The 23,668-nt window shown below is 43.0% G+C and overlaps 1 protein-coding gene across 1 annotated transcript; it reads right to left on the bottom strand.

Annotated features, from left to right (window-relative positions):
- Positions 1-7,304: 7,304 nt before the first annotated feature.
- Positions 7,305-23,125, bottom strand: TTPA (alpha tocopherol transfer protein). Its single transcript, XM_033155300.1, has 5 exons — positions 22,852-23,125; positions 11,831-11,984; positions 10,410-10,603; positions 9,589-9,699; positions 7,305-7,567 (listed from the first exon to the last, which is right to left on the bottom strand). The coding sequence occupies exons 1-5, from the start codon at positions 23,050-23,052 to the stop codon at positions 7,394-7,396; spliced, it is 834 nt and encodes a 277-aa protein (XP_033011191.1). The 5' UTR covers positions 23,053-23,125; the 3' UTR covers positions 7,305-7,393.
- Between the last annotated feature and the right edge of the window lie 543 nt (positions 23,126-23,668).

Genomic DNA, 23,668 nt, shown 5'->3' on the forward strand with positions numbered 1-23,668 from the left:
ACGCGCCTCCGCCGAACGCTCCTCTCTCTCCGACGTCCCTTTGCAACGCCGTCCAATCAGGGCGCATCTCGCCTGGGCGGCCGCGGCATTCTGGGAAATGTAGTCCTCGGGCAGCCGCGGCATTCTGAGAAGGCGCGCTTCTTCGCCACTGCTCCTTTTCTTCCTCGTTCCTTCTTTGCCGGCATCGCAAAAAGAGGCGGAGGAGGAAGAGCTGCTGGAAATGCCTGCGTGGGAATCGGCGCGCGCGGGAGATTTAGGCCGGGTGGGGTTGTTGGAGTCAAGATTTTATTTTGTTAATGTCAATCTTGCTGTTCGTGATATTATACTACTACTGTACTCTTTATAGATCTCGTTATAACTTGTGTGGGGATTGCTTAATTTCGTTGTGGGAGCTTTGATACTGTTTCTTATGAATGCATTTTGGTAATTATGTAAATATTGCCATGTCACGTAAGCCGCCTCGAGCATGGTTTTTAACTATGGAAAGGCAGCATGCAAATGACGATGATATCTGGGGAGGTTTCTAGGCAGCCAGTAAGAAAATCACGTAGGAATGAAGGGCAGTTCTGCCCAATAAACTTCCTTGACATTTATTTGCCTTAGTACTACAGCCTAGCAAACTGGCCTTTGTGTCATAAATAGTGTAGCACACCTATAATGAATGATGAATTTTAATAATCACCATTTGGGTGTGTCAATGTTTATTCATATTTAGAAATAGTTCCTTGAGGACATAGTAGTGCTGCTGTTTTCTGTGGAAGCAGTGTGTTTGATTTGTGTTTGTACTGTATAATGTACAGAGAGAAGGAATGAATGGACTATTCTCCCACTAGAAGGACATAAGAAATACCACCTAGACCTGTATTGGAACTGATGCTTCTTCATTTGTTCATAAATGATACGGGATCAAGGGAAGCGGTGTGGGGACCAACTTTGCTTAACTCAGCACTGTAAAAAATGGGGGCTGTAAAGACTTCCAAAAGGGTAACTCCAAACTGAGTGAATGAGCAATAAAATGCCAAGTGAAGCTCAGTGTAAGTGTAAAATGACACAATGGGGCAAAAAGTCACATATCTGCTTATGGGGTCTGAGCTGGTGGAGACTGACCAGGAAAAAGACCTTAGGGTTATGTTGCATAACTGATCAAAACTTTTAAATCCAATCCAGTCCGATTTAACTTTTATTGCACTAGCCATAGGCCATGGCATCATTCAGAAGAAAAACAGGGGGGGGGGGGACAATAACCATAAAAATCATCAGGCACAGACTTACAATAAAACCAGTCATGGCTACTAAAATTATTTGTTGCATTAAATAGAATAGAATAGCAGAAGATTCTCAGGTAAGATGTGCCAAATTAAATATCCGAATCCCCTGTGCAGTTGACCTCTATTTTGTCTAGTTCCTTCCTCCTGATCTTAGCTGCCAGCACATAGAGTGCTATTTTATAAGTAACAAAGTCGTCGGTGTCACTCAGCAGCCATTTCACTCTTTCCACCCTATTCAAATGTGTTCCATTCGTAAACAGGGGTTTTATAAATAGGTCTCTTAGGTCTATATATAACAGGCACTGCGATAAATAATGGCACAGGTCCCCAACGCAGGGTTGTCCACACAGAGTCTCTCTTTGTAGTGTACTTTGCCATACCGTCCATCCAATACCGCCGAGGGCATCGATTGGAATCGTTCTATAAAAGTGATTCTTAGTATGGCAAGTGGGAGCTTTGTCAGGTATCTGGCTTGGACATGCTCTGTTTTGATAAGTGGGAACCATGGTGAGCTCTTGGTAGAAGCAATCATGGTTAGATCCCTTTCTGCATCAGACCTAAAGAGACAGTCTCTTAAGTGCCTCTTGACCCTCTTCATGGTCACCTGAAGATATTGTAATTGATATTGGGACAAGAGGCGTTGGATGGCAGCCTTCCATCATTTGGTCTGCTCCCGTTCTGTGTAAGACATAGCGGGGAATCTCTCCTCTGAAAGAGATTGAAGTCTTTTCACATAATTTAGGCACAGGTAATCAATTCTAGCCTGTATTGTCACGTCTATTTCTAAGGCTTTGTTCGCCTTTGGGTCCATCCCCCGTATCGCTACTCCATGGAGCATCTGGGAAACCACTTTGCTGGCAAAGATTTTCAACACAGGTTCTAGTAACTGGCTACCCACCGTAAAATAAATTTCATGAATGCCCCACAAGCTTTCTGCACTTTGAGTTTTGTAGCCTCAATGTGCCCCTTCCATGATAGCGTTTCAGTGAAGGGGTGTGTTTGCTCCAGATTCTGCTGATCCGTTTTCCATTTGAATCTGGGATGACGCTTCCCAAAGACCATAATTTTGGTCTTGGGGTAATTCACGACAAGGTCTTCCCGCTTGCAATACATGCTAAACGCTGTAAGCAGATTGTTAAGACCTAATCGGGAGAGTGATAGGAGCACCACATCATCGGCATACAGCAGACAAGATATTTTCCTATTACTAATTGATGGGCCGGGGGATTGCACTAGTGCTAGGTGTGGCACCATATCATTTTAAGTCACTGTATGGTACCGTGTTTCTCCAAAAATAAGACACCGTCTTATATTTATTTTACTTAAGAAAATAAGCCTATGGCTTATTTTCGGGGGTGTCTTATTTTTTTTATTAAGTACCGTATAGTTCTGGGCACCTGCCTCCTCCTGCCGCGGCCGGCGTTGCTGCTGCTTGGTCCAGCTGTCTCGGGGCACGCAGCCCTGCTTGGCGCCGACCCGGCAGGCCACCTCCTCTTCCTGCTGGCTCCCGGAGGCTCGGGGCAGTGGGCGCCGACCTGGCAAGCCTTCTCCTCTTCTTGCTGCGGCTTGGTGCCCGGAACTGGCTGTTGCTGCTGCTGCTGCTGAAGTACTGACAAAGTGCCCAGCAGCGCCGCACGGAGCACCCCGAGCCGCAGCAAGAGGAAGAGGGAGGAGGCGGCTTGCCGGGTCAGCGCCCAGCAGCACCGCACGGAGCGCCCTGAGTCGCAGCAGCAGCAGGAGGAGGCTTGCCAGGTTGGCTTCCAGCAGCACTGCGCTGAGCGCCCTGGGCCTCCGGAAGCCAACAGGAGGAGGAGGCGGCTCTTGCTGGGTCCCTCTGGCTCGTGGCTCCAGGCGGCGCGCGCTGCAGCTCTTGCTGGGTTGCTGGGCATTTTGACGGGGCTGCACCAGCAGCAACATCCGGGTCTGGGTGCCAACCCGACAGGCCTCTTCCTCTTCTTTGGTGCCCTCTAGAACTGCGCCCAGCACTATGGCTTATTTTTGGGGTATGTCTTATATTTTGTGAATGCTTGAAAATCCTGCTATGGCTTATTTTATAGGCACGTCTTATTTTATGAGAAACAGGGTAGGTGTGAAAAATGCACATTCCATGTTAGGCATCATTAGGAAAGAAATTTAAAATAAGGCTGTACCTCCTTTTGCAGGGTGGGTGGGGTGCAAAGTGTTTGTCCCATAAAGTTTGGCATGCCACATTAATGATGGTTCACTGCTTTCTGTTCACAGCGTGAGGAGAAGCATTCACATATTATTATTATTATTATTATTATTCAAGGTAAACATAAATCAATGCACTTTAAAAAGAACCTTTTAGCCATATCAGTGTGTTTTGCTTTGCTTTAAATTGACTACTTAGTACACTATTTCTGTGGACACCATTGGGCCAAAGGTTGTCCTGAAAGTGGGGAGAGATGGAAGGAGGTACAAAAGGCCAGTGGGTTGCTGCCCCTGACAATTTGAAATTCAGAAGATGATAGGAACCTGGATACCTGAAGGAGCGTCTCCACCCCCATCGCTCAGCCCGGACACTGAGATCCAGCACCGAGGGCCTTCTGGCGGTTCCCTCACTGCGAGAGGCAAAGCTACAGGGAACCAGGCAGAGGGACTTCTCGGTAGTGGTGCCCACCCTGTGGAACGCCCTCCCACCAGAGGTCAAAGAGATAAACAACTACCTGACATTTAGAAAATACCTGAAGGCAGCCCTGTTTAGGGAAGTTTTTAATCTGTGGCATTTTAATGTATTTTGGTATTTGTTGGAAGCCACCCAGAGTGGATGGGGAAACCCAGCCAGATGCGGGGTACAAATAAATAATAATAATAATAATAATAATAATAATAATAATAATAATAATAATAATAAAATAATAATAATATTGCTTTTATACAAATCCATGGGGTGAACACACTTGGGAGTACTATGTAGAATTCCAGTTGTTGCATCTCAAAAAAATACATTGTAGAGTCAGAAAGTTCAGAAAATGGCAACCAAAACTAGCAGGGGTTCATAATGCTAGAAACCAGGGTCATCCAGTGAAAATGAATCAGAAAGGAATTTATCATTCACACAGTGTATTCTTCATTACAAGGTATGGTGCCATCTATGAATTTAAATGGTTTAAAGGAGAATTCGACAAATCCATGGAGGAAAAGGTTATTGCTGAAAATTATGAAAAGGTCATAATGGATATATGTTGTCTGCAGTATCAGAGACAGTATATCTCTGAATACTAGTTGCTGGGGAATAGCAGCAGCAGAGGGCTACAGTATTGCTTTTGGGCACTGCTGATGGGCTGAAGGTGGGTGGGAATTGGACAATACCAGTAGGCCAGATCCCTAATTCACCCAACCCCTGCAGGCCAACTTTGATAGATGGGCTGGCTAACCACCCGTCAGTCACTAGCTGTGATAATAACATCAGATTATTGACACTCATCAAAGTTTTAGAGTGGCAGCTAGAGCAACCTCCTTGGAAGATGCACATTCAGCAACTATCAGCTGACTGGTGCTGGGAGCTTGTCTTGTAAGGGGCTTGCTGCCACTGCAGATCAGCTGATAGGCAGTTACAGAGAGTTCCTTTGAAGTGCTTCTGGAGGAAGCATTTTGAGTGTAAATAGCTTCCTCTGCAGTAGAAAAACTGCTTTGTTTAAATGAAACATCCTCCGTGCAGACAAAAATATGCTGCTTGGTGGAAGTACTTTGAATCCAAAGCACTTCCTCCAACCCTATTAACATAAATAGTTTGTCTTCAAATTTTGACTGTTTAATGAACTACTCTTTAGTGTAGAATGAACAGAAATAGACTGTCCTGAAGTAATATTTAGTACAGTTGTACCTCGTGTTGCGTTTGCTGCGGGTTGCGAACGGCGCGGGTTACGAACGCGGCTAACACGGAAGCGTTCTGCGCAGGTCGCGCATGTGCAGAAGCGCAATATCACCGCTCGGATTGTGGACTTTTCGGGGTGCGAACGGCACCCCAGAACTGATTGTGTCCACAACCCGAGGTACCACTGTATTGCAATAAAAACAAGTGGTGTTGAGAAAAAATACACACTCACAAATGATGGGACAGCTTGGCTCATTTATAATGTTTAATTTTATATGTACAAAATTAGAGGGGGGAAATACAGCATATAACAAATTGTATCTGCTAACATGTGGCTGGTTGGGTTTTTTTAAGGCACACTTGAGTTCCTTTATCATTTCTAAATCATATGATTTCTTCCTTTCTGTTCTGTTGATGTCATGCTACCTATAGGATTTTAAAATTGCTGGATAAAATATAAATTAGACATCTGAAAATTAAATATATTTCCCATTAATAAATAATCTGCTCAGTAACTGTTAATAGAACAATGTTGGCAAATGCTTAAGTATTTATCACAAGCAACATAGAGTATTGTAACACTTTAATTAAAGACTAAATTTTTAGACTGCAATCCAGTGCACTTAACTCGCTGGGGGTTACTTTTTAGTGGAGATGCATATGATTGTCCTGTTATTGCAGAATAAGCTTCTGAGCCCATTTTGTCAGATGCATGACATGGTAAGAGGTTTAGGTAGACGGAGAAAGCTGTAGATCTGTCACAGTAGTTTGTGGGTAATTCACACAAAATCCAATATAATAAGAAAAGTCCTAAGGACCTAAAGCTATTGCAGCTGCCACAGAACCATCAGAATTGGCTCATTGCCTTGTGCTGGGAAGTGATAGAGCTTTCCTCTTTGTTTTGCAGAAAACACTGTTGTAGCAAAACTGTTTCATATTAGCAGGTATTCACATCTTTTCAGGGTGCTGGTCCAAAAGGATAAGCAATCAGGGCTTACCCAACTAGAGAATTAATAAATACGTAACAGCTAAAATGTGACTTTTCCCTCTAGTGCACTATGCTACCAACCTTTCTCGGTGAGCGGTAGCTAGATATTTCACAGATAATCCACCTCTCCCCATAAAATAATTTCAAGCAAAGATAATCTTCTGAAAGCAAACAGTAAGGCTAAGAAAATCATTAGTGAGTCTAAGCACAATTACTATTCTAAGGACTATGCTGCAGTTGGTGCATAATATTTTATGTATTTACTTGTTAGCCCCTTGTCAGCTTGTACAATGAAATAAGTAAAAGCTGCAATCCTACATTCACTTACTTGAGAGCAAGTCCCAGTGAACCCAGTTGCAATTACTTCGGAGTAGACAGAAGGCTCAGAAAAAACTCCACTGACTATAAGAAAGATTAATTTTATGTAAACATAAGCTTAGCCTGCAAATATATCTAAATTACTATCTATTGTTGTATAAAAAGTTTGATCCCTCTCCAGTATCCCAAAGGCACCATAATTGAAAGTAGGTTCATGATTGAAAATAAGACAACTTTATGTATGATGGATTATTTTATGGCTATTAGTCATAACAGCTGAAATCAGCTTCTGAGGCACCATATTTCTGAATACCAGATATTAAGGCAAGAAACTAAAAATGGCTGCTTCCGCTTTGCCACACATGCCAGCTTGTAAAGGGCATCTAGTTGGCCACTAGGAAGAACAGTGGGGTAGATGAGCCTTTGATCTGATCTTAGGCTGTTCTTATGTTTGTTTTAATCGTACATCCAGCAGGCAATTCAATTAACATATAAGAAGCTGCAAAGTGCCTTCTGGTGTAAATATTCCCCTTCCTGTAAAATGGACAGGGAACCTGTGCCCTTCAGACATAACTGTACTAAAACTCCCATCATCCCTGGCCAGTGGCTGTGCTAGCTGGGCAAATAGAAGCTCGAGTCCAGCAACATCTAGAGGACCCACACCTTCACCACCCTTGTTGTAAAATTTCCATTTTACTTGTTCTCTTCCTTGCCTTAAGAAAGAATGCAGTAGATAAGGCATGTATTCTCCAGAAATATTATTCAGATATCAAAACATGTGACATTAGTCTAAAAGCAATTTCACATTTATCTAAGGCAAGTCTGCATGTGTAGTTGTTTGTTTCACTAACTTCTGTAGTCTGAGCCAACCTCAACCCCCATTTAAATCTTCTGGAAATCACCATGAGGCTATCATTGTCGTCGTCATCATCTCTCATATTTTGGTTAATAATCAAATAACTGTGCTTCTCCCAGAACATACTACTTAAACAGAGTAATACTCTGAAGATAACTTTCAGATTCCATTACGAAGTTAGTCCATTCTTGGGAAAGGGTTTCAATGGAGACAGCTTCACCGCCATATTCTTTTGGGAGAATGCTGGCTGGAAAGTGTTGCTGGAGAGTATGAACATAGTTATTCCCATGCATGTGGATCTGCAATAAGAGGAATTGTTTCTACTTTTACATGATACTATTCAAGAAGACAAAATTCACTCTCAGAGTATTGTACAGTTTAAGTACTGTTAAGGCAAGTGGCTTAGTAAATAGGGAAACTGATGTGTAAAGTCATTCATAATGAGACCACTGACTGCCTGTGCCCTACTAGGCCCAATTCAAGGTGCTGTAGGTGCTGCACTCTACCTATATGCAATGCTATTTTTCTAGAAAAAGAGGTGCCGGAGCTCACCATGAACTTCTCCCTTGTTCTCTTAGAATGGCAATGGCACCCACCTAAGAAGTGCTTGAACTGAGCTCTAATGAGCTCTGGCTGAAACAAAAGACCCACCTATATGACTCATGATTGCATATTATTTTTATCTGATGTTTTCAAGTTTTATTATTTGCTTTGTGATACAGATATTTTTATTGAATTATTTTGTAAACCATCCTAGGATCTGAACAGATGAAGTACAAGTCTGTGAGCACTTAGAAAATGATGCTGTGATTACAAAGACCCAGCATAAGTTTCTCAAAAACAAGTCATGCCAAATTAATCTCATTTCTTTTTTTGATAGAGTTACAAGCTTGGTGGATCATGGAAATGCTGTGGACATAGTGCATCTTGATTTCATGAAGGGTTTTGACAAAGTCCCCCATTATATTCTTGCAGAGAAGCTAGTAAAATGTGGCCTGGATGAGGTAACTGTTAGGTGGATTTGTAGCTGGTTGCTGCTAAAACTAAAGAATGATCACTAACAGTTCCTTGTCATTCTGGGGAAAAGTGATAAGTGGGGTGCTGCAGGGTTCTGTCCTGGGCCGTTGTTGTTCAATGTCTTTATAAGTGAATTGGATGAAGGTATTGGGGCGATGCTCATCAAATTTGCAGATGACACCAAACAGGGAGGTGTAACCAGTGCTACTGAAGTCAAAATTGGAATTCAAAATGACCTGACCAGATTGGAGAACTGTGCCCAAACTAACAAATGAATTTCAATAGGGACAAATATAAAGTTCTGCATTTAAGCAGGAAGAAGCAGCTGCACAAATATATGATGGGGTTGCCAGTAGTACATGTGAAAAGGATCTAGGGGTCTTAGTAGACCATCAGCTTAACATGAGTCAACAGTGTGATGAAGCAGCAAAAAAAGTCAATGGTATTCTAAGCGGCATCAACAAGTATACTGATTAAGGGAAATAACAGTCCCACTCTATTCTGCCTTGGTCAGAGCACACCTAGAGTCCTGTGTCCAGTTCTGGGCACCACAATTTAAGAAGATTATTGACAAGCTGGAACATGTGCAGAGAAGGGCGACTAAGATGATCAAGGGTTCTGGAAATCAAGTCTTATGCGGAACGATTGAGGAAATAGTGTATGTTTAGCCTGGTAAAGAGGACACTGAGAGGAGATATTATAACCATCTTCAAATATCTAAAGGGGTGTCACATGGAGGATGGAGCGAGCTTGTTTTCTCTTGCTTCAGGAGCTAGGAACTGAACCAATGGATTCAAGTTACAAGAAAGGAGATTCCAATTAAACATCAGGAAGAATTTTGTGACAGTAAGAGCTGTTTGGACAGTGGAATGGACTCCCTCGGGAGGTGTTGGACTCTCCTTGGTGGTTTTTAAGCAGAGGTTGGATGGTCCTCTGCCATAGATACTTTATTTAAGATCCCTGCATTGCAGGGTGTTGGACTAGATGGCCCTCAGGGTCCCTTCCAACTCTACAGTTCTAGGATTCAGTGGGGAGCATCTGTACAAGGGCTGCTGTTCTTGTGTAGGCAACCCTTTGGAGACAGTGGGGAATACAGTGTGGCCTACATGGGAAACGTGCATGAAAATAGCTCGAATGGCACCATCTCATGGCATTTTGAACTATTATATGAACCCACATTAATGAAATATAAAACTTATAGAACCCTATTGGAATAATAGAGGTGTAGTCTCTTTTTATTTAAAAAGAAAATGTGTTGTGATAATGTGTGAATTCCATAGAAAAAGAATTAGCATTCACTCACCCGTGCTTTGATCTTTTCTGAGAGGAATGTCTTAATTAGAGCAAAGACCGGGTGAAAGAGCAAAGGCTCATTAATCAAGTGGATTCCACGAGCTTTTAGTGGAAAGGCATCCTGCGAAGAGGGTGGAGAGAAGCAAGATAGAAGACTAGGACCTTCACATTCTAATGCCTACATTCACATGAGCAGACCTGCAAAAATGTCAGACTGCATCTGATTTTAAGCAGAAGTTTTCTGACCATAGCCACCCCTGGGTTTTCAAGTACTTAGGACTGCACTTATAAAACAGTCACAATATGCCTATCTCATAAGAAAGAAAGAAAATGTGGGGTTGAGAATATGCAGGAGAATATGGCCCAGTTCAGACAGATATATATTGCCTTATTAAGCTGAGATATACCTGTGCCTTGTGCTTAAGCAATCCATTCTCATGCTGCCTTTCCCTCCCCCCTTCTTGGCATTCCTGGGTTAATTAATAATAGTTTCCTCATTACACCTGAACCACCACCAACATTTTCCACCCTGAGCAGCAGGGCTTAAGATGCAGCAGTGGATCCACATCTCTGCTCAGCCCCCCAGCTCCCAGTCAGGAGTTATGTTGGCTCCCTAAGAAGGACGTGACACACTCTGCCCACTTGACCAAGTGCTAATAATACTAAATATCGGTAGTGTTGTTGTTAGTATACCTCAAGCCATCTAGAACAGTAGAATTAGACTGTATTAAAAACACAGGAGCTATCTAATCCTCTTGTTCTCCAAAAACATTGGTACGTGAAAGCCACTATCTGCTTACGGCATAACCAAAATTTAGAACCAAAACTCACTGTGATCGCGGCAGCTATTATCTTGGCAACCGTTGGAGAGATCTGAAATGCATGGGCGAATCTCCATCCTTGAAGATCAAAGATACCCTTGACCCCATTCCGCTGTGTTTCTAGCTCTCTCACAATGAGCTCAGATGCGATAAGACTTAAACGAAACAAATCAAATGCTGTGAATGTCTTTGGGTCCCATTTTGCTAAATGACAAAAGAGAGAAGGAGGGGGGGGGGGAAGATGGATAAAGTAAGCACTTTCCCAACGAAGGCCAATGGAAAGAACAGTGGACTAGGCTGCAAGAATAATGGGCAAAATACATCAGTTTGCTGATTTCTCACCTGCTTTGAAATGATGTCACTTAAATAAATGCCTAACCCTTCATGGGCTACAAAAATGCTAAGCTGATTTTAACCTTCACCCCCTTTTCTATTCTTCCTTTTTCACAATTCGCCCTTGCACACAGACCACCTCCACCTCCATGTCTCCTCCTGTATCCTAATTCACAGCCCACTTTGTCCATACAACCCATTATTTTTACCTTCATCTCCTTTACTCCTACCTCCTCCTTCCTACAACTCTCCCTTGCACACCAACCCCCCTCCATTTCCAGGCTTCCTCCTGCCTCTGATTCCAGAGCCCCCTTTGCACTCACATACCCTGATGTCATATGTTACCGTACCTTAAAGATGAACAGAATCTTAAGAACAAGTCTGTCAGTTAGCTCGTTCAGTTAGAGAAGGTTTGACTGAGTTGATGGGTGTTGTTCCCATATGGGTGTTTGATTGTTAATAAAATATTTGTTCTAAATTTCCACATTGAATCTGGAATGTCATGTTGAAGTCAACACATAGCACCAGGAACTAAATACACTGTGTGAAAGTACTGTGAAATATTTGAGGGCTCCACATCCACTATGTCTCTCACACAAGGCAGCTGAGGAAAAGAAAAGAGGAAAGAGAAAAGGGAGAGATACTGAGAGGAAAATGCAGGTTTTAAACAGTGGCAGTGGGAGATACTGAGAGAAAAAGTGACAGTTTAAAAGAAGGTTTCAATGCTGCAAGAAGGGAGCTGGGAGCAGCACTTTTTCTGTTTGCTTTTTTGGTGTTAATTTCTGTGTACTATTTCTGTGTTGCACCCATCTGTGCTACTTTTGTAAACAACCACTACCACAACAACAACCCTCCCATTCCAATATATTCAGACCCCTCCCACCACTTTCCATTCTCGGAGTCCTTCCTAGCTTCCTGCCATGGCCACTTCTCTTCTGCCTCCTCCACCCTAACTTCACGCAAATCCAGGATTCTGATGAAGTACCGGTACTGTACTACAAATCTACCAGTGGGGCTGCAAGACGACAGCCTTACATTACAAGATGTCGGAGGCAGAGCATGCTACCTGCCAGTGTTGCAAAAACAAAAGCTACTTGCCAATTCTGTAAATGAGAACTTTGCTACCAGCTGGGTCCCTCTCCTTCAGAACTCCAAGGTAACCAGCTTTCATCAGACTGAGGACAGATGATGGCCGTAGATCTCCAACTATTTCTGGGAATTCAGCTCTCCACTTGTGATAGTTTTTCAATAGCTGGGAAAGAAATAGCAGAAAGAGGGGGAGACAGTACCACAAAGCAGTCAGTTGTAGAGTATTCTGCTACATGAGTCTTACGTTGTAAAATATTACTGCCCTTCCTGCGTACTTTTATCTCGGTTAATTTCACAAACTGTGTGCAAATATATTTTAACATTTAGGCCGGTTTCCTTTTGTTGCAATCAATCTCCTGTAACACTAGACTCGACCATAGATAGCTCAGTCGATTAGAGTGTGATGCTGATAATGCCAAGGTTGCAGGTTTAATCCCTGTGGTGCAATTAGGTAGCAAGGAGTCTGGATTTTAATCCCTACTCAGAGATGAGGCTCACAGGTTGACCCTGTACCATTTAATATACAGCATCTCAAGCTAACCTGCCTCACATGGTTACTGTGGGGGGGGGGGGAACAGGCCCTGGTGTTCATTGCCTTGAACTCGATGGGAGGAAGAGCAGTGCACAATTGTGACAGAAAGTATAAGCTTCCAAAACAGGACCAGCATAAGGTTTCCAACCCAGCCTTCATCCTAAGGGTATATAATCATACAATTGAAAACAAGTAAAACTTGCTTACAAGTATACAATGTTAAGAAGCAAAACAATTTCAAACAAAAACAGCTCAGTGTGGGTCAAATAAAGCAGCAGAGGCGTGGGTCCCACAATTATTAACACGGTCCCTTAGGCTGAATCCTGTGCTTGCTTACCTTGGAGTAAACCCCACTGGATCCTATTTGCATCTGAGTAAGCATGTAAAGAAATCACTGAAACCAAGCATGTGGGTTGTTAAGACATCCCATGAGTACAAAGACTTCTGCCTGCACAACGAGACTTCCCTTCCCCCAATCTCCTCTGGAGGGTTGGGGGAACCCTCGGAAACAGACTGGGAGGTGTGGAAGACAAGGGAGGAAAAGTCCTGTTGTGCAGGTGAAAGTCTTTGTGCTGATGGGATGACTTCATTGGATTCAACCCTAGATTTTTCAACACACCACCAATAAACATTGCCAATAGCAATACCTTTTTACAGCAAGACTGTCAAGCACTATAGATATTTTTCTGGCTGCTAGCCTGGTTCAGAATCAACGTTGGTCTTTCTTTTTGGAGGAAAAGAAAACATATCCTTTCCCCATTGGTACTGCATTCAGAACAAGGTAGAATTCAGGAGCACTACATAGCTATTAGCCAACCAGAACATGATTTTTACATGTCTTGTTTAACAGGAATCTTACTTGGAACAATATTTTATACTTAATAGGTTACACTCAGGAGGTAAACAGGGAAATATCCATATTTTATTTTAAGACTTATCCTGGTAGATGAAGCAACCTTTCAATTACTATTCTTTTGTCAACAATTCATTTCTTTTTCTTTCTTGTAAATGAAAAATAATAATACAAGTTTTCTCCTTCATTTTTTGATCCCATTATCAAATCTGTATAAATTGGCTCACTTTCATTAAGAACAAAGCTCAAGGACTGATTTGCTGATATCTGAATGCACTTGCCCCATGATCAACATGAAGTAAATCCCTTTGGGCAATCCTTCTGGAATATGGAGTAGTTTTTGATACCTTCAGAACTATGTTAAGTAGCTAAATGTGCTGAGCAAAGAAGCTAAATGTACAACTGTGAAGAAGTGCCTGGAAAGAATGAAGAAATGAGCCAAGTTTCTCTTTTATCAGAGAAATCCAGCATTTTCTTTCTTCACTCTCTTTTTTTATTTTTTATAAAAGTCCTTTATTATTCAATTAAAATATATTTACATGCAAGCATATGCATATACAAATGCACTCTCACATATACATAAGAAAATAAAGAAATAAATCCCTCATATCTTAGATAGATAGAAAAAAGCGAAAAGAAAAAAGAAAAGGAATATAAGATTAAAAGGAGAAAAAGAGGAGAAAAAAGAAAAAAAGAAAAGAAAAAAAACAAAGAAAAAAAAGAAAAAAGAGAGAAAGAGAGAAGAATAAAGGAAGCAAAGAAAGAAAAAAAGTAATCTTCAGAGATGAAGATTAGGACAAGATAAAGTCATCAAAAAACCTTCACTAATACTTTCTACATATACTTCCGCTGCTTTTACAACGGTTCATACATCTAGTATAGTACTTATTATATCTGTCATTTTTTACATTTTTACCACTTTATAAGCAAGTACAAATTAGATACAAATACAAATAAATCTCGGCTTTGTTAAACCATATTTCATCCTATTATTCTAAACACAACCAGATTCTTTCACTTACTTCTTGTTTATTCAAATAATCATTAAGGTACTTCCATTGATTTTTTACCATATCTCTTGATTTCCCTCTAATAGTATCTGTCAGCTTCGCTAGTTCCAGATATTCTATCATTTTACTCAACCACTCTCCCTTAGATGGTATTTGGTACCCTTTCCAGTATTTTGCTATAAGGGTTCTTGCGGCTGTTGTCGCATAGAGAAGAATATTTATTCTGTCTTTTGGAATTTCACTGTTCAATATTCCTAATAGATATAATTCAGCTTTTTTACCAAATGATATTTTAATCAGCTTTTTAACTTCTTCGTGGATCATATTCCAAAAAATTTTAATTTCAGGACAGGTCCACCACATATGGAATAGTGTTCCAATTTGATCTTCACATCTCCAACATTTATTATTTCCGGATTTATTTATCTTGGCTATTCTCACTGGTGGCAGGTACCATCTGTGATGTACTTTCATTAATTTTTCTTTTATTTGGTAGGAAGCCGTAAAATTAATGTTTTTTTGTCCAAAATTGTTTCCACTTTCCGTATTCTATTTCATGGCCTATATCTTGTTCCCATTTTATCATATTTCTGTTTTTACTTTCTGACTCCGATTGTCCTGCACTTAGTAATCTATATATTTTGGATAGCATTTTCTGTTTACATGCTATAACTTCATCCAATTTGGTTTCCTTCTTTCCAAAACCTCTCACCTAATGAATACATTTGGGCAGAGGGTCTTATCTTGCATTCATATCAGTGTACGTACAACCTATAATTGCATTCGAGTTTTGTCTTTCATTGTTCTGAAACAGTACCTGCATGTTTCCTGTACATGCATACTTCTTACACTGGGACTGAGGACTTTGCTTATGGATTTTCACAATTGTACCAATGCACCCACTAACAAATCTGATTCAGTTCACTCAGGCCATCTGTAGAGTGTTCTCATGATCTTAGCCATCAACGCAGTTATTCTAAGGCATTTTCATTTACCAATTAAAGCAGGAATGACAAGTACCCAGGGTTCAAAATATAAATTAATGTATAGCTTTAAAGGTTTATGTGCTTCTCATATGAGAAATGATTTATCCACATTAATCAACCTTAGGCTTTCAACCGGAGATATTTGGGTTGAAAAAGTCTAGCCTCAAAGTTTGTTCCCCAATGTTGGAGAAATTCTTATGAACTTTGAATGGATATTTCCCAATGCTGAATTCTTAGCCTTTCCCCCATTTTCAACAGCATGCTTGTTTTTCTAACAGCACGTTAGTGTTGCAACATAATCCTCCTTATTTTGAATAAACACTTATGGCAAAGGAAACAGATTTGTTAAGTTTAATGCACAAGCGTGCACAGTTTGGGACTGTATTAAACAAGCACCATGATTCCTTATCTCTGGATTGTGCCGAGCTCCTAAATTGGGAATACTGTATCACACTGAATTAAGATTGTGTATATATTGCAGGGGTACCATGACCTAAGCCAGTGATGGCCAAACTTGGCCCTCCAGCTGTTTTGGAAACTCCCATCATCCCTAGCTAACAGGACCAGTGCTCAGGGATGATGGGAACTGTAGTCCCAAAACAGCTGGAGGGCCAAGTTTGGCCATCACTGACCTAAGCCATATCTTCCCAAGTGCTTCCACTGATGTGAAGTACCTTGAGTGAAGCAGCATGGGAAGCAGATTGATCAGCCAGATCAGGAGGAACCCTTGTGGACTATTAATGGCAAGAGGAAGGCATAAAAGGAAGGGTCAAAAGGTAGGAAATGTGCACAACAGGGGATCGAGTTGGTGGGTGGATGTGGTTCAACAGGAGACAGAGCCAAAAGAAGAAAAGGCTGACAATTGGTATTGGCAGCAGAGTTGTACTGAGGCTGAAGTCAGCCAAACCCATACAAGCAGCTGTTGTGAGAAACCCAGACCCTACCTGGGAGTATGTACTTGGAGCAGAAATCTAGAAACAGATTGCCCTGGGAGATTAAGAGAGCAGAAAAGTTCTTATGTCTATTTCACCAGGCATATTCATGGAGCACTTATTTATTCACTTATACAGATGTTTTGCGCAAAACTGCTTTTGTACAAAACTGCTGCATTAAAAATAAATTTCGCCTATTTACAATTACCCTATTTGCAATGGTTACTGTCATCTATCTATACTATAGGGCCAATTGGTATTTAAAGATTCCTTACTAGCCACAGTTCTGAAGGAAATCCTTTCTTGAAGGCAGTATTTCTTCTTTTCCACCTTGGACACCGAGGGTTGTCTCTGAGTAATTTCACTCACTTGAAGTTGTTTTCTAATGCTGTTAATATCTATCTATCTATCTATCTATCTCTCTATCTATGCATAGCATGGGTACTATGAATGTTGCCTTCCTCAATTACAAAGCTGTTTCTATCTTTGCCATTTCTCAAATACTCAGAGGAAAGCTCCTAGATACAATAGTGATAATAGATTTTCTGTCACAGCCACAGCAGTAAAGAATGCTGGCACACTTGCGTGCATTATTGATCCAGTGAGGATTTAGGCTGGAGACCAAATGTATCACTTTGCTAGGATCCCCATAACAGTATGAATAAATGCTGCCATTTGTAGCAAAGTATTAGTTATAGCGCTTGTTCTATTCTGACTGTGAATCAGTAACTGCACAAAAGGAGTGCAGGAGTGGCGTTTGCAAGGCAAGCAACTAACTAACATTAACTGACTCAACAGTAGGCTAAGTATAATTACCTTGATACTGTATAATACAAGTGGTGCAACCGTGTGGTTTTTCCTCCTCCATCATATAACTAAAGCACACATCCCAAGTGAGTAGATAATCCTGAATGCTGGAGACTCCCAAGGCTTTAAAAACAACAACACTGTTGGGAGGAAGCCAACAGTTCTATGCTCCCCATCAGACCAGCTTCATATAACTCAAAAATTGTGCTTGCTTGCAAGGTTTTAGGTTTCCAGAGATCCTTAGGTTGCCAAGGATCTGAGACTAGTGCACAGGAGATGTTCTTTCGGATGGGCCACTGGAAGTCAAGAAGGTCAGTAGATGGCCTTCCAGCCAATTCTCTAGCCCACAATGCATCAACAAACACTCTCATCCTGGACCTCTTCCATCAAAGACTTATGAGAGATAAGTTGACAGCAAGTTTCTTCCTGCAAGCACCAGTAAGGGTCTGGACGATGACGAAGAATAAAGGAGAGGTGGTGGGATGATAGAGAGGTCACATGGGTTTGAGGGGCAGGAGAACAGAGGGGGAAATCTATGGGAGTACCCATTTCCCTTCTGTACTCCTCTTGCAAGTACAGTATATGCATGCATACATGTGAGGAGAAATGCATTTGTGTGTGTATGCGTGTGAAAGGAAGTGTAAAGGTGGGGTTCCATACCTGTTAAATGATGCTGAAATGTGGGAGAAATGTTTGCATGTGTGCTATGAGGTTCTCTGCAATCAAGCAGTATATAAATTTTATGAAGCAAAATAATCAACACACGGGCATCTGTGAATCAGCAAGAGCCCTCTTCCTTCCTGTGCCCTAATTTCCTGTACATTTTTCCTAGGATGAGAATCAGATAGCCTTGTATTATTGATGTATGAATGGCACTGCAAATAGACATCAAATAAATTATTTGTGCTTTTATATTATTGGAAATGCAGGTATAAGCATTTATATTATCATCAGAAGCTTAAAAGACAATATGGGTTTTCAGCTGAGCCATTCAGATCCTATATCCTTCTACTGGGGATATGTTCACCTAGCCACTTCATGATCTAAGCATCACTTTTTCCTTTCTTTTTGCTTTCCTCTGTGCCTTATTCACTGGCAGCACAACTTACAAAACTTAAAAAGATACACAAACATCTTTATTCCTTCTTCAGTTGTCCGTGAGCATACATGGGACTAACCATGTTTTGTTCGTGACAAAGGGAGGTGCTTAATCTCTTGAATAATCCCTGAAAATTTGTCTTTCTTTTAACATCAGAGAAAGGGCTGTAATTCAGTGGTAGAGTATCAGTGCTGCACAACCCAAGGTCCAATCCTCAGTATATCCAGGTAGGTCTGGCATAGACCCCAACCTGAAATCCGAAGAACTGCTGCTAATCAGTGAAAACAATACTGAGCTAGTCACTGTAGTAGAATGGTCTGACTCAATAGAAGACAACTTCCTATGTTACTATTCTCTGCACCAACCAAGAACCTGAAACTGCACAAACCAGCATGCAACTCTCTCTGTGTGTGTGTGTGTGTGTAACTAGTTTTCCAATATACCACCAATAATAGCCAAATTATAACAGTAACAATTAATTCCCAAATTATACAATTATCAAAATGGCAGTCAACTTCCAATTAATACATTTTAGTTAAAGTGGCTCCCCGCATGTTGGTTTGGGTGCATTTCTAAGAGAGCCAGTGTGGTGTAGTAGTTAAGAGTGGTAGACTCGTAATCTGGGGAACCGGGTTCGCGTCTCCGCTCACCCACATGCAGCTGCTGAGTGACCTTGGGCTATTCACACTTCTTTGAAGTCTCTCAGCCTCACTCACCTCACAGTGTGTTTGTTGTGGGGAAGGAAAGGAGAAAGTTAGCCGCTTTGAGACTCTTTCGGGTAGTGATAAAGCAGGATATCAAATCCAAACTCTTCTTCTTCTCTTCTGATTTTAAATCACTGCATTCCATAATCTTAATGAATGCCAGTTACTTTTCAGTTATAATAACAATCCCCTAGTCAACAGCTACATAATGAATGGTTTCTATTAATGATGTTATAATATATAAAGCTTCAAGTGAGGAACTCAGACTATTATCTTTATTCTGCCCTGTGTGTGAAAACTGTTATGTCCATGGAGATTCCTGCTGTCCATATATGGCATCGTCTCTTTCACTTCTCAGCTGTTGTTTAACACCAAACATTAAAAACATCCCTAAACAGGGCTGCCTTCAGATGTCTTCTAAAAGTCATATAGTTGTTTATTTCCTTGGCATCTGAAGAGAGGGTGTTCCACAGGGAGGGCGCCACTACCGAGAAGGCCCTCTGCCTGGTTCCCTGTAACTTTGTTATTTGCAGTGAAGGAACCAGCAGAAGACCCTTGGAGGAGGACCTCAGTGTCCGGGCTGAGCGATGGGATTGAAGATGCTCCTTCAGGTATACTGGTGCTTCAACTGCTCTGTCACTTACCCCTCTTTTCTTTGCAATATGATGTGACATTGGGCTGCCCCATCACTAACATCTAATGATATGTGGCTGTTGGTAGGGCAATGTGCAAGAGCAATGATATTGCATCATGCACTGTGTTTTAACGGCAAACAGAGAAGGGACGAAGAGTAACAGCAACTCCATATTTGTTTACAAGACATGTTACGTGGAGTTCTGTGATTGCAACTCTGCAAATGCTTTCCCACCCCTTTCAGAAAGCAGCCACAGGGTTGTGTAGGTGTGTGGGTGGGTGAGAGAAAAATCAGAAAACAAGATTAGGCCAAGTACCCACAAGTTTAACATCCTGTTCTCACAGTGGCTGGCTATATATCCATGGGAAACCCATAAGTAGAATGGGAGAGCACAGTGTTCTCTCCCAGTGGCGGAGGAAGGGGGTGCGGGGTGTGTGGTCCGCCCCGTATGTCATTACTGTGGGGGGGGGGGTGTGACAAACTGAGTTTTTTTAAAAATTGGGCTCACAAAACTTTTTAGGAGTGACGTGGTGGCTTAGGTGCCTGCTGGTTCAGCGCTGCCTGAAACGGCAGCATGGGACTTGTGTCTGCCTACTGCCTCTCCCTCAGCCGCCCTACAGCTGAGGGGGAGACGGCGGAGAGGCTCGCCCCAACCCATGGGTGGATCACCCTGCCACTGGCTGCAGGACACGCACCTGCACCAGGCACTTAAGCGGCTAGCTATGCCACTGTTCTCTCCACTTGGGATTCCCAGCAACTGGTACTTAGAGGCATACTGCCTCCAACAGCAGAGGCAGAACATCTCAACAGCTTTTAGCCATAATGGCTACCATTATCCTCCATGCATTTATCTAATTATCTTTTAAAGGTGGTGACTATAACTACATCTTTGATCAGGAACAGTGTGTGCGTGGGTTAGCCCTTTGCAATGCTTTCTTTCTGGGGGAGACGCAGGGGTATGCATACCCCTAAACATTTTGTGAATCTTTGTACTTTTGTCCATTTACTGTATTTATTTTTCCCGATTTGAAATATAAAATGGTGATTTTCTTGAGTCAAAATGAGAGTACAGTGGACGCTCAAGTTGCGAACATGATCCGTGCGGGAGGCATGTTCGCAACACGCATTGCCACATCTGCACACGCGCGAGTCGCGATTCGGCGCTTCTGAGCATGCGCAAAGAGTGATTTAGCGCTTCTGCGCATGCGCGAGTGGTGAAACCCGTTCCGGTACTTCTGGGTTCGGCATGGTGCGCAACCCAAAAATGTGCAACCTGAAGCGGCCATAACCTGAGGTATGACTGTACTCCTAAACATTATTTTTTTTAAGGAAAAAAGCAGTGGCCCTTTGTCCCCATATAAAATCCCTGAATTAAAGCACCTACCCAGATGCTACTGGTCTTCTCTTCTTAGATGTCTGCCATGCACCAGAGGAACAGCTAGCATATTAGTATCCAGGGCTGGGGCGTCCATTAAGGCGAACTAGGCAATTGCCTCGAGTGCCAAAATGGAGTGGGTGCTGGCCAGGCTTGGGCAGGGGGGCGGGACAGGCTAGCAGCAGCTTCTCCGCTACAGCGGAGAAATTGCTGCTTGACTCTCCACCACCCCCCACCTCCCGCTAAAGCAGGCTTTGGCGGGGGGCGGGGCGGGCGAGCAGCAGCTTCTCCCCTACAGCGGAGAAACTGCTGCTTGCCTCTCCACCACCACCCCCCACCTCCCGCTAAAGCAGGCTTTGGCGGGGGGCGCCAGAAGGTGGTCTGCCTAGAGTGCAAGAAACCCTAGCACCGGTCCTGTTAGTATCCTACCTATTGCTTGCTTCAGATAACTTTTGTTTGTTTTTACTGCTTCTTGCCATACTGAGAAGTACAGGCATTACCACGGATGTTTTTACAAACACAAAAAGGTACAGAAAGAATACAAAAAGGGTAAGAAAAATAGGCAATTCTAAACAGTATCCTGAAATAAAAAGTCCCTTAAAAACAAGTGCATGTGTGTGTGGGGGGGTCACATTAACTGGGAAAATACATAAAGTTGAAAGGTTCTAGCCAATACTGTAATTAGGGTCCAAAGACAGATGCAGTATTCCTCTATGAATGAGGAACTATGTTTTACAAGACCATGTCTCTGGAGTTTTATATGCAGATAGATCTGTGAGCTTCAGGACAAATGAACAATCCAAGAGACCAGTGGACTTGCCTCTCACTGGGCTTTATAGGACAAACTTTGGGCTATTTGCTGCGCACAACATGGTATTCTTTATTTGATGCTGTGCATCCAAAGCCATATATTTTGTTTTTTGTGATGTAACGAAACTTTGGGAACTATTTTTTCACTATGTGACTTTTTTTTTAAAGGATGTGTCTTTTTAAAAGAAGTATTTTACTGCCCCTCAAGGATAGTAACATTAAGCAGAAACTGTGCAAAGCAAAAATATACAATCAATTTATTTCATTCTAATATTTAGCAGGCATATCTTACTGTGGTGTGTTTCCAGGGCCAGTCCACCCATGAGTGCAGGTGAGGCAACCAACTCAGGCCACAGGGTTCACAGGGGCAGCAGATCTCAATGTTAGTCTCCCCCCCCCCAGTCCTGATGTAGAGCTTCACTCACCCCTTCTTCCCTGGTCAGGGAAGGTTGGCCTCAGTTGCAAAAATGTCTTGTGTGTTTGTAACAAGGTGCCTCTGAATACGAAGTTGATGCTGTTAAATAACTGTAGTGTCCATCCTTAAGCTTGTAAAGTAGGAAGCCCCAGAGTGGGTGGGGTGGGGGAGCCCAAAGCTGCCATGTAAAGCTGCTTTAACTCAAGGTGCACCTAAATATCCTGAAGTACTGCATGTGCATACATGGCTGTTTCCAAGAGCTGTTCTAAGGGCTACTTTAAATTGCAATTGTTACAGGTAGGTAGCCATCTTGGCCTGCCATAGTAGAAACAAAATTTTTAAAAAAATCCTTCCAGTAGCACCTTAGAGACCAAATAAGTTTGTTACTGGTATGAGCTTTCATGTGCATGCAAACAAAAGCTCATACCAATAACAAACTTAGTTGGTCTCTAAGGTGCTACTGGAATAATTTTTTTATTATTTAAATTGCAATGTGATGCTTGTTTCTGATGTGGCTAAAGCCCTCTCCATATCCTGCCACAGTTCTGCCTGGCTATGCACATTACACAGAAGTGCAACTGACCCATGTCCTCTTCTTATGCTTTGCAGTGTGCAAACTGATTCTCTGCCAGCATCTCGCTTGTAGTGAGATGCATGCTGTAGTCACAACCTGAAGCTTAGGCATCTTAAGAAAGCGTCGTAGTGCTGCAATCTTAGGCAAGGTGGGACTGAGTCCCTGATATGTGTGTACTGAAAAGCAGCGTGAGCCAGGTAGGCTTCTCCGCGCGCGCTCAGCCTTGAGCAGTCGGCGTCCCCCGCCGCCCGGGTGGGTTAGAAGCGCCTACAGTGCACGCGCCCGCGCGCTCCCTTTACCTTCCACGCCAGCTCGCCGTCGAAATCCCGAGCTCGCAAGAAGCGGACCAGGAAGGCGTCGGACAGGAACCAGGGCGAAGGCTGTACGTTCTCCTCCCGGGCTCGGCGCCTCAGCGCGGCCACGGCGGCCCTCACGACCGGGGAGCCGTCGGGCAGCTCGTTGAGGTTCCCTTTCAGGGCGCGCGGCTCGTCTTGGCTCATGGCGCCACCTCCCCGCCGACTCCCTCGCCTCGGCCTGGCGCGGCTGCAACTGAGGGACGAGCGAGGGCTTCCCATTGCTCCGCTCGTCCGGCCCCATTACATAATAACGAGGGCGAGGAGCGCCTGGCGCGGCTGCCAAATTGCCTGCCGAGCCCGCTGCCAAGCAAACCGTCGAGTCTGCGCCGCGCCTCCCCATGGCAAGCAAGCAGCCAAGAAGCCGCCGCTTTCCTTGGCAGCCTTTGCCCACTCTGGGCCAGACTGCCGCGCCTCCCCAGGCGCAACAGACGAGGGTCCCCTGGGCCTGGCGTAACGCACTGGGGGCGGAGAAGGGACAAGGAGAACCCAAGCCCGGCTCCGCCCGTGAGAACCTCGTGGGCTACCAAGCGCAACCTTGGGTCCTTGTCAACCTCCTTAGCACGTAAATGGCTAATATAGGACCAAACCACTGAGGCCCTGGATTGGAGGGGTGTGCGCATGGCTTCAAGACGGTTAAGGGAAGAGTTCAAAATGAAATGAGAGTTGGGGTCGGGGTCACCGGGATTTCATTTCCCTTTCCTCAAAAAAACAAGCCTCACGCTCCCCAGCCCTGTAGCAAATGAGTGCCTCTAATCATGTG

The sequence above is a fragment of the Lacerta agilis genome, chromosome 7 (assembly GCF_009819535.1).
Source record: "Lacerta agilis isolate rLacAgi1 chromosome 7, rLacAgi1.pri, whole genome shotgun sequence".
In the NCBI taxonomy this organism is placed as follows: Eukaryota; Metazoa; Chordata; class Lepidosauria; order Squamata; family Lacertidae; genus Lacerta; species Lacerta agilis.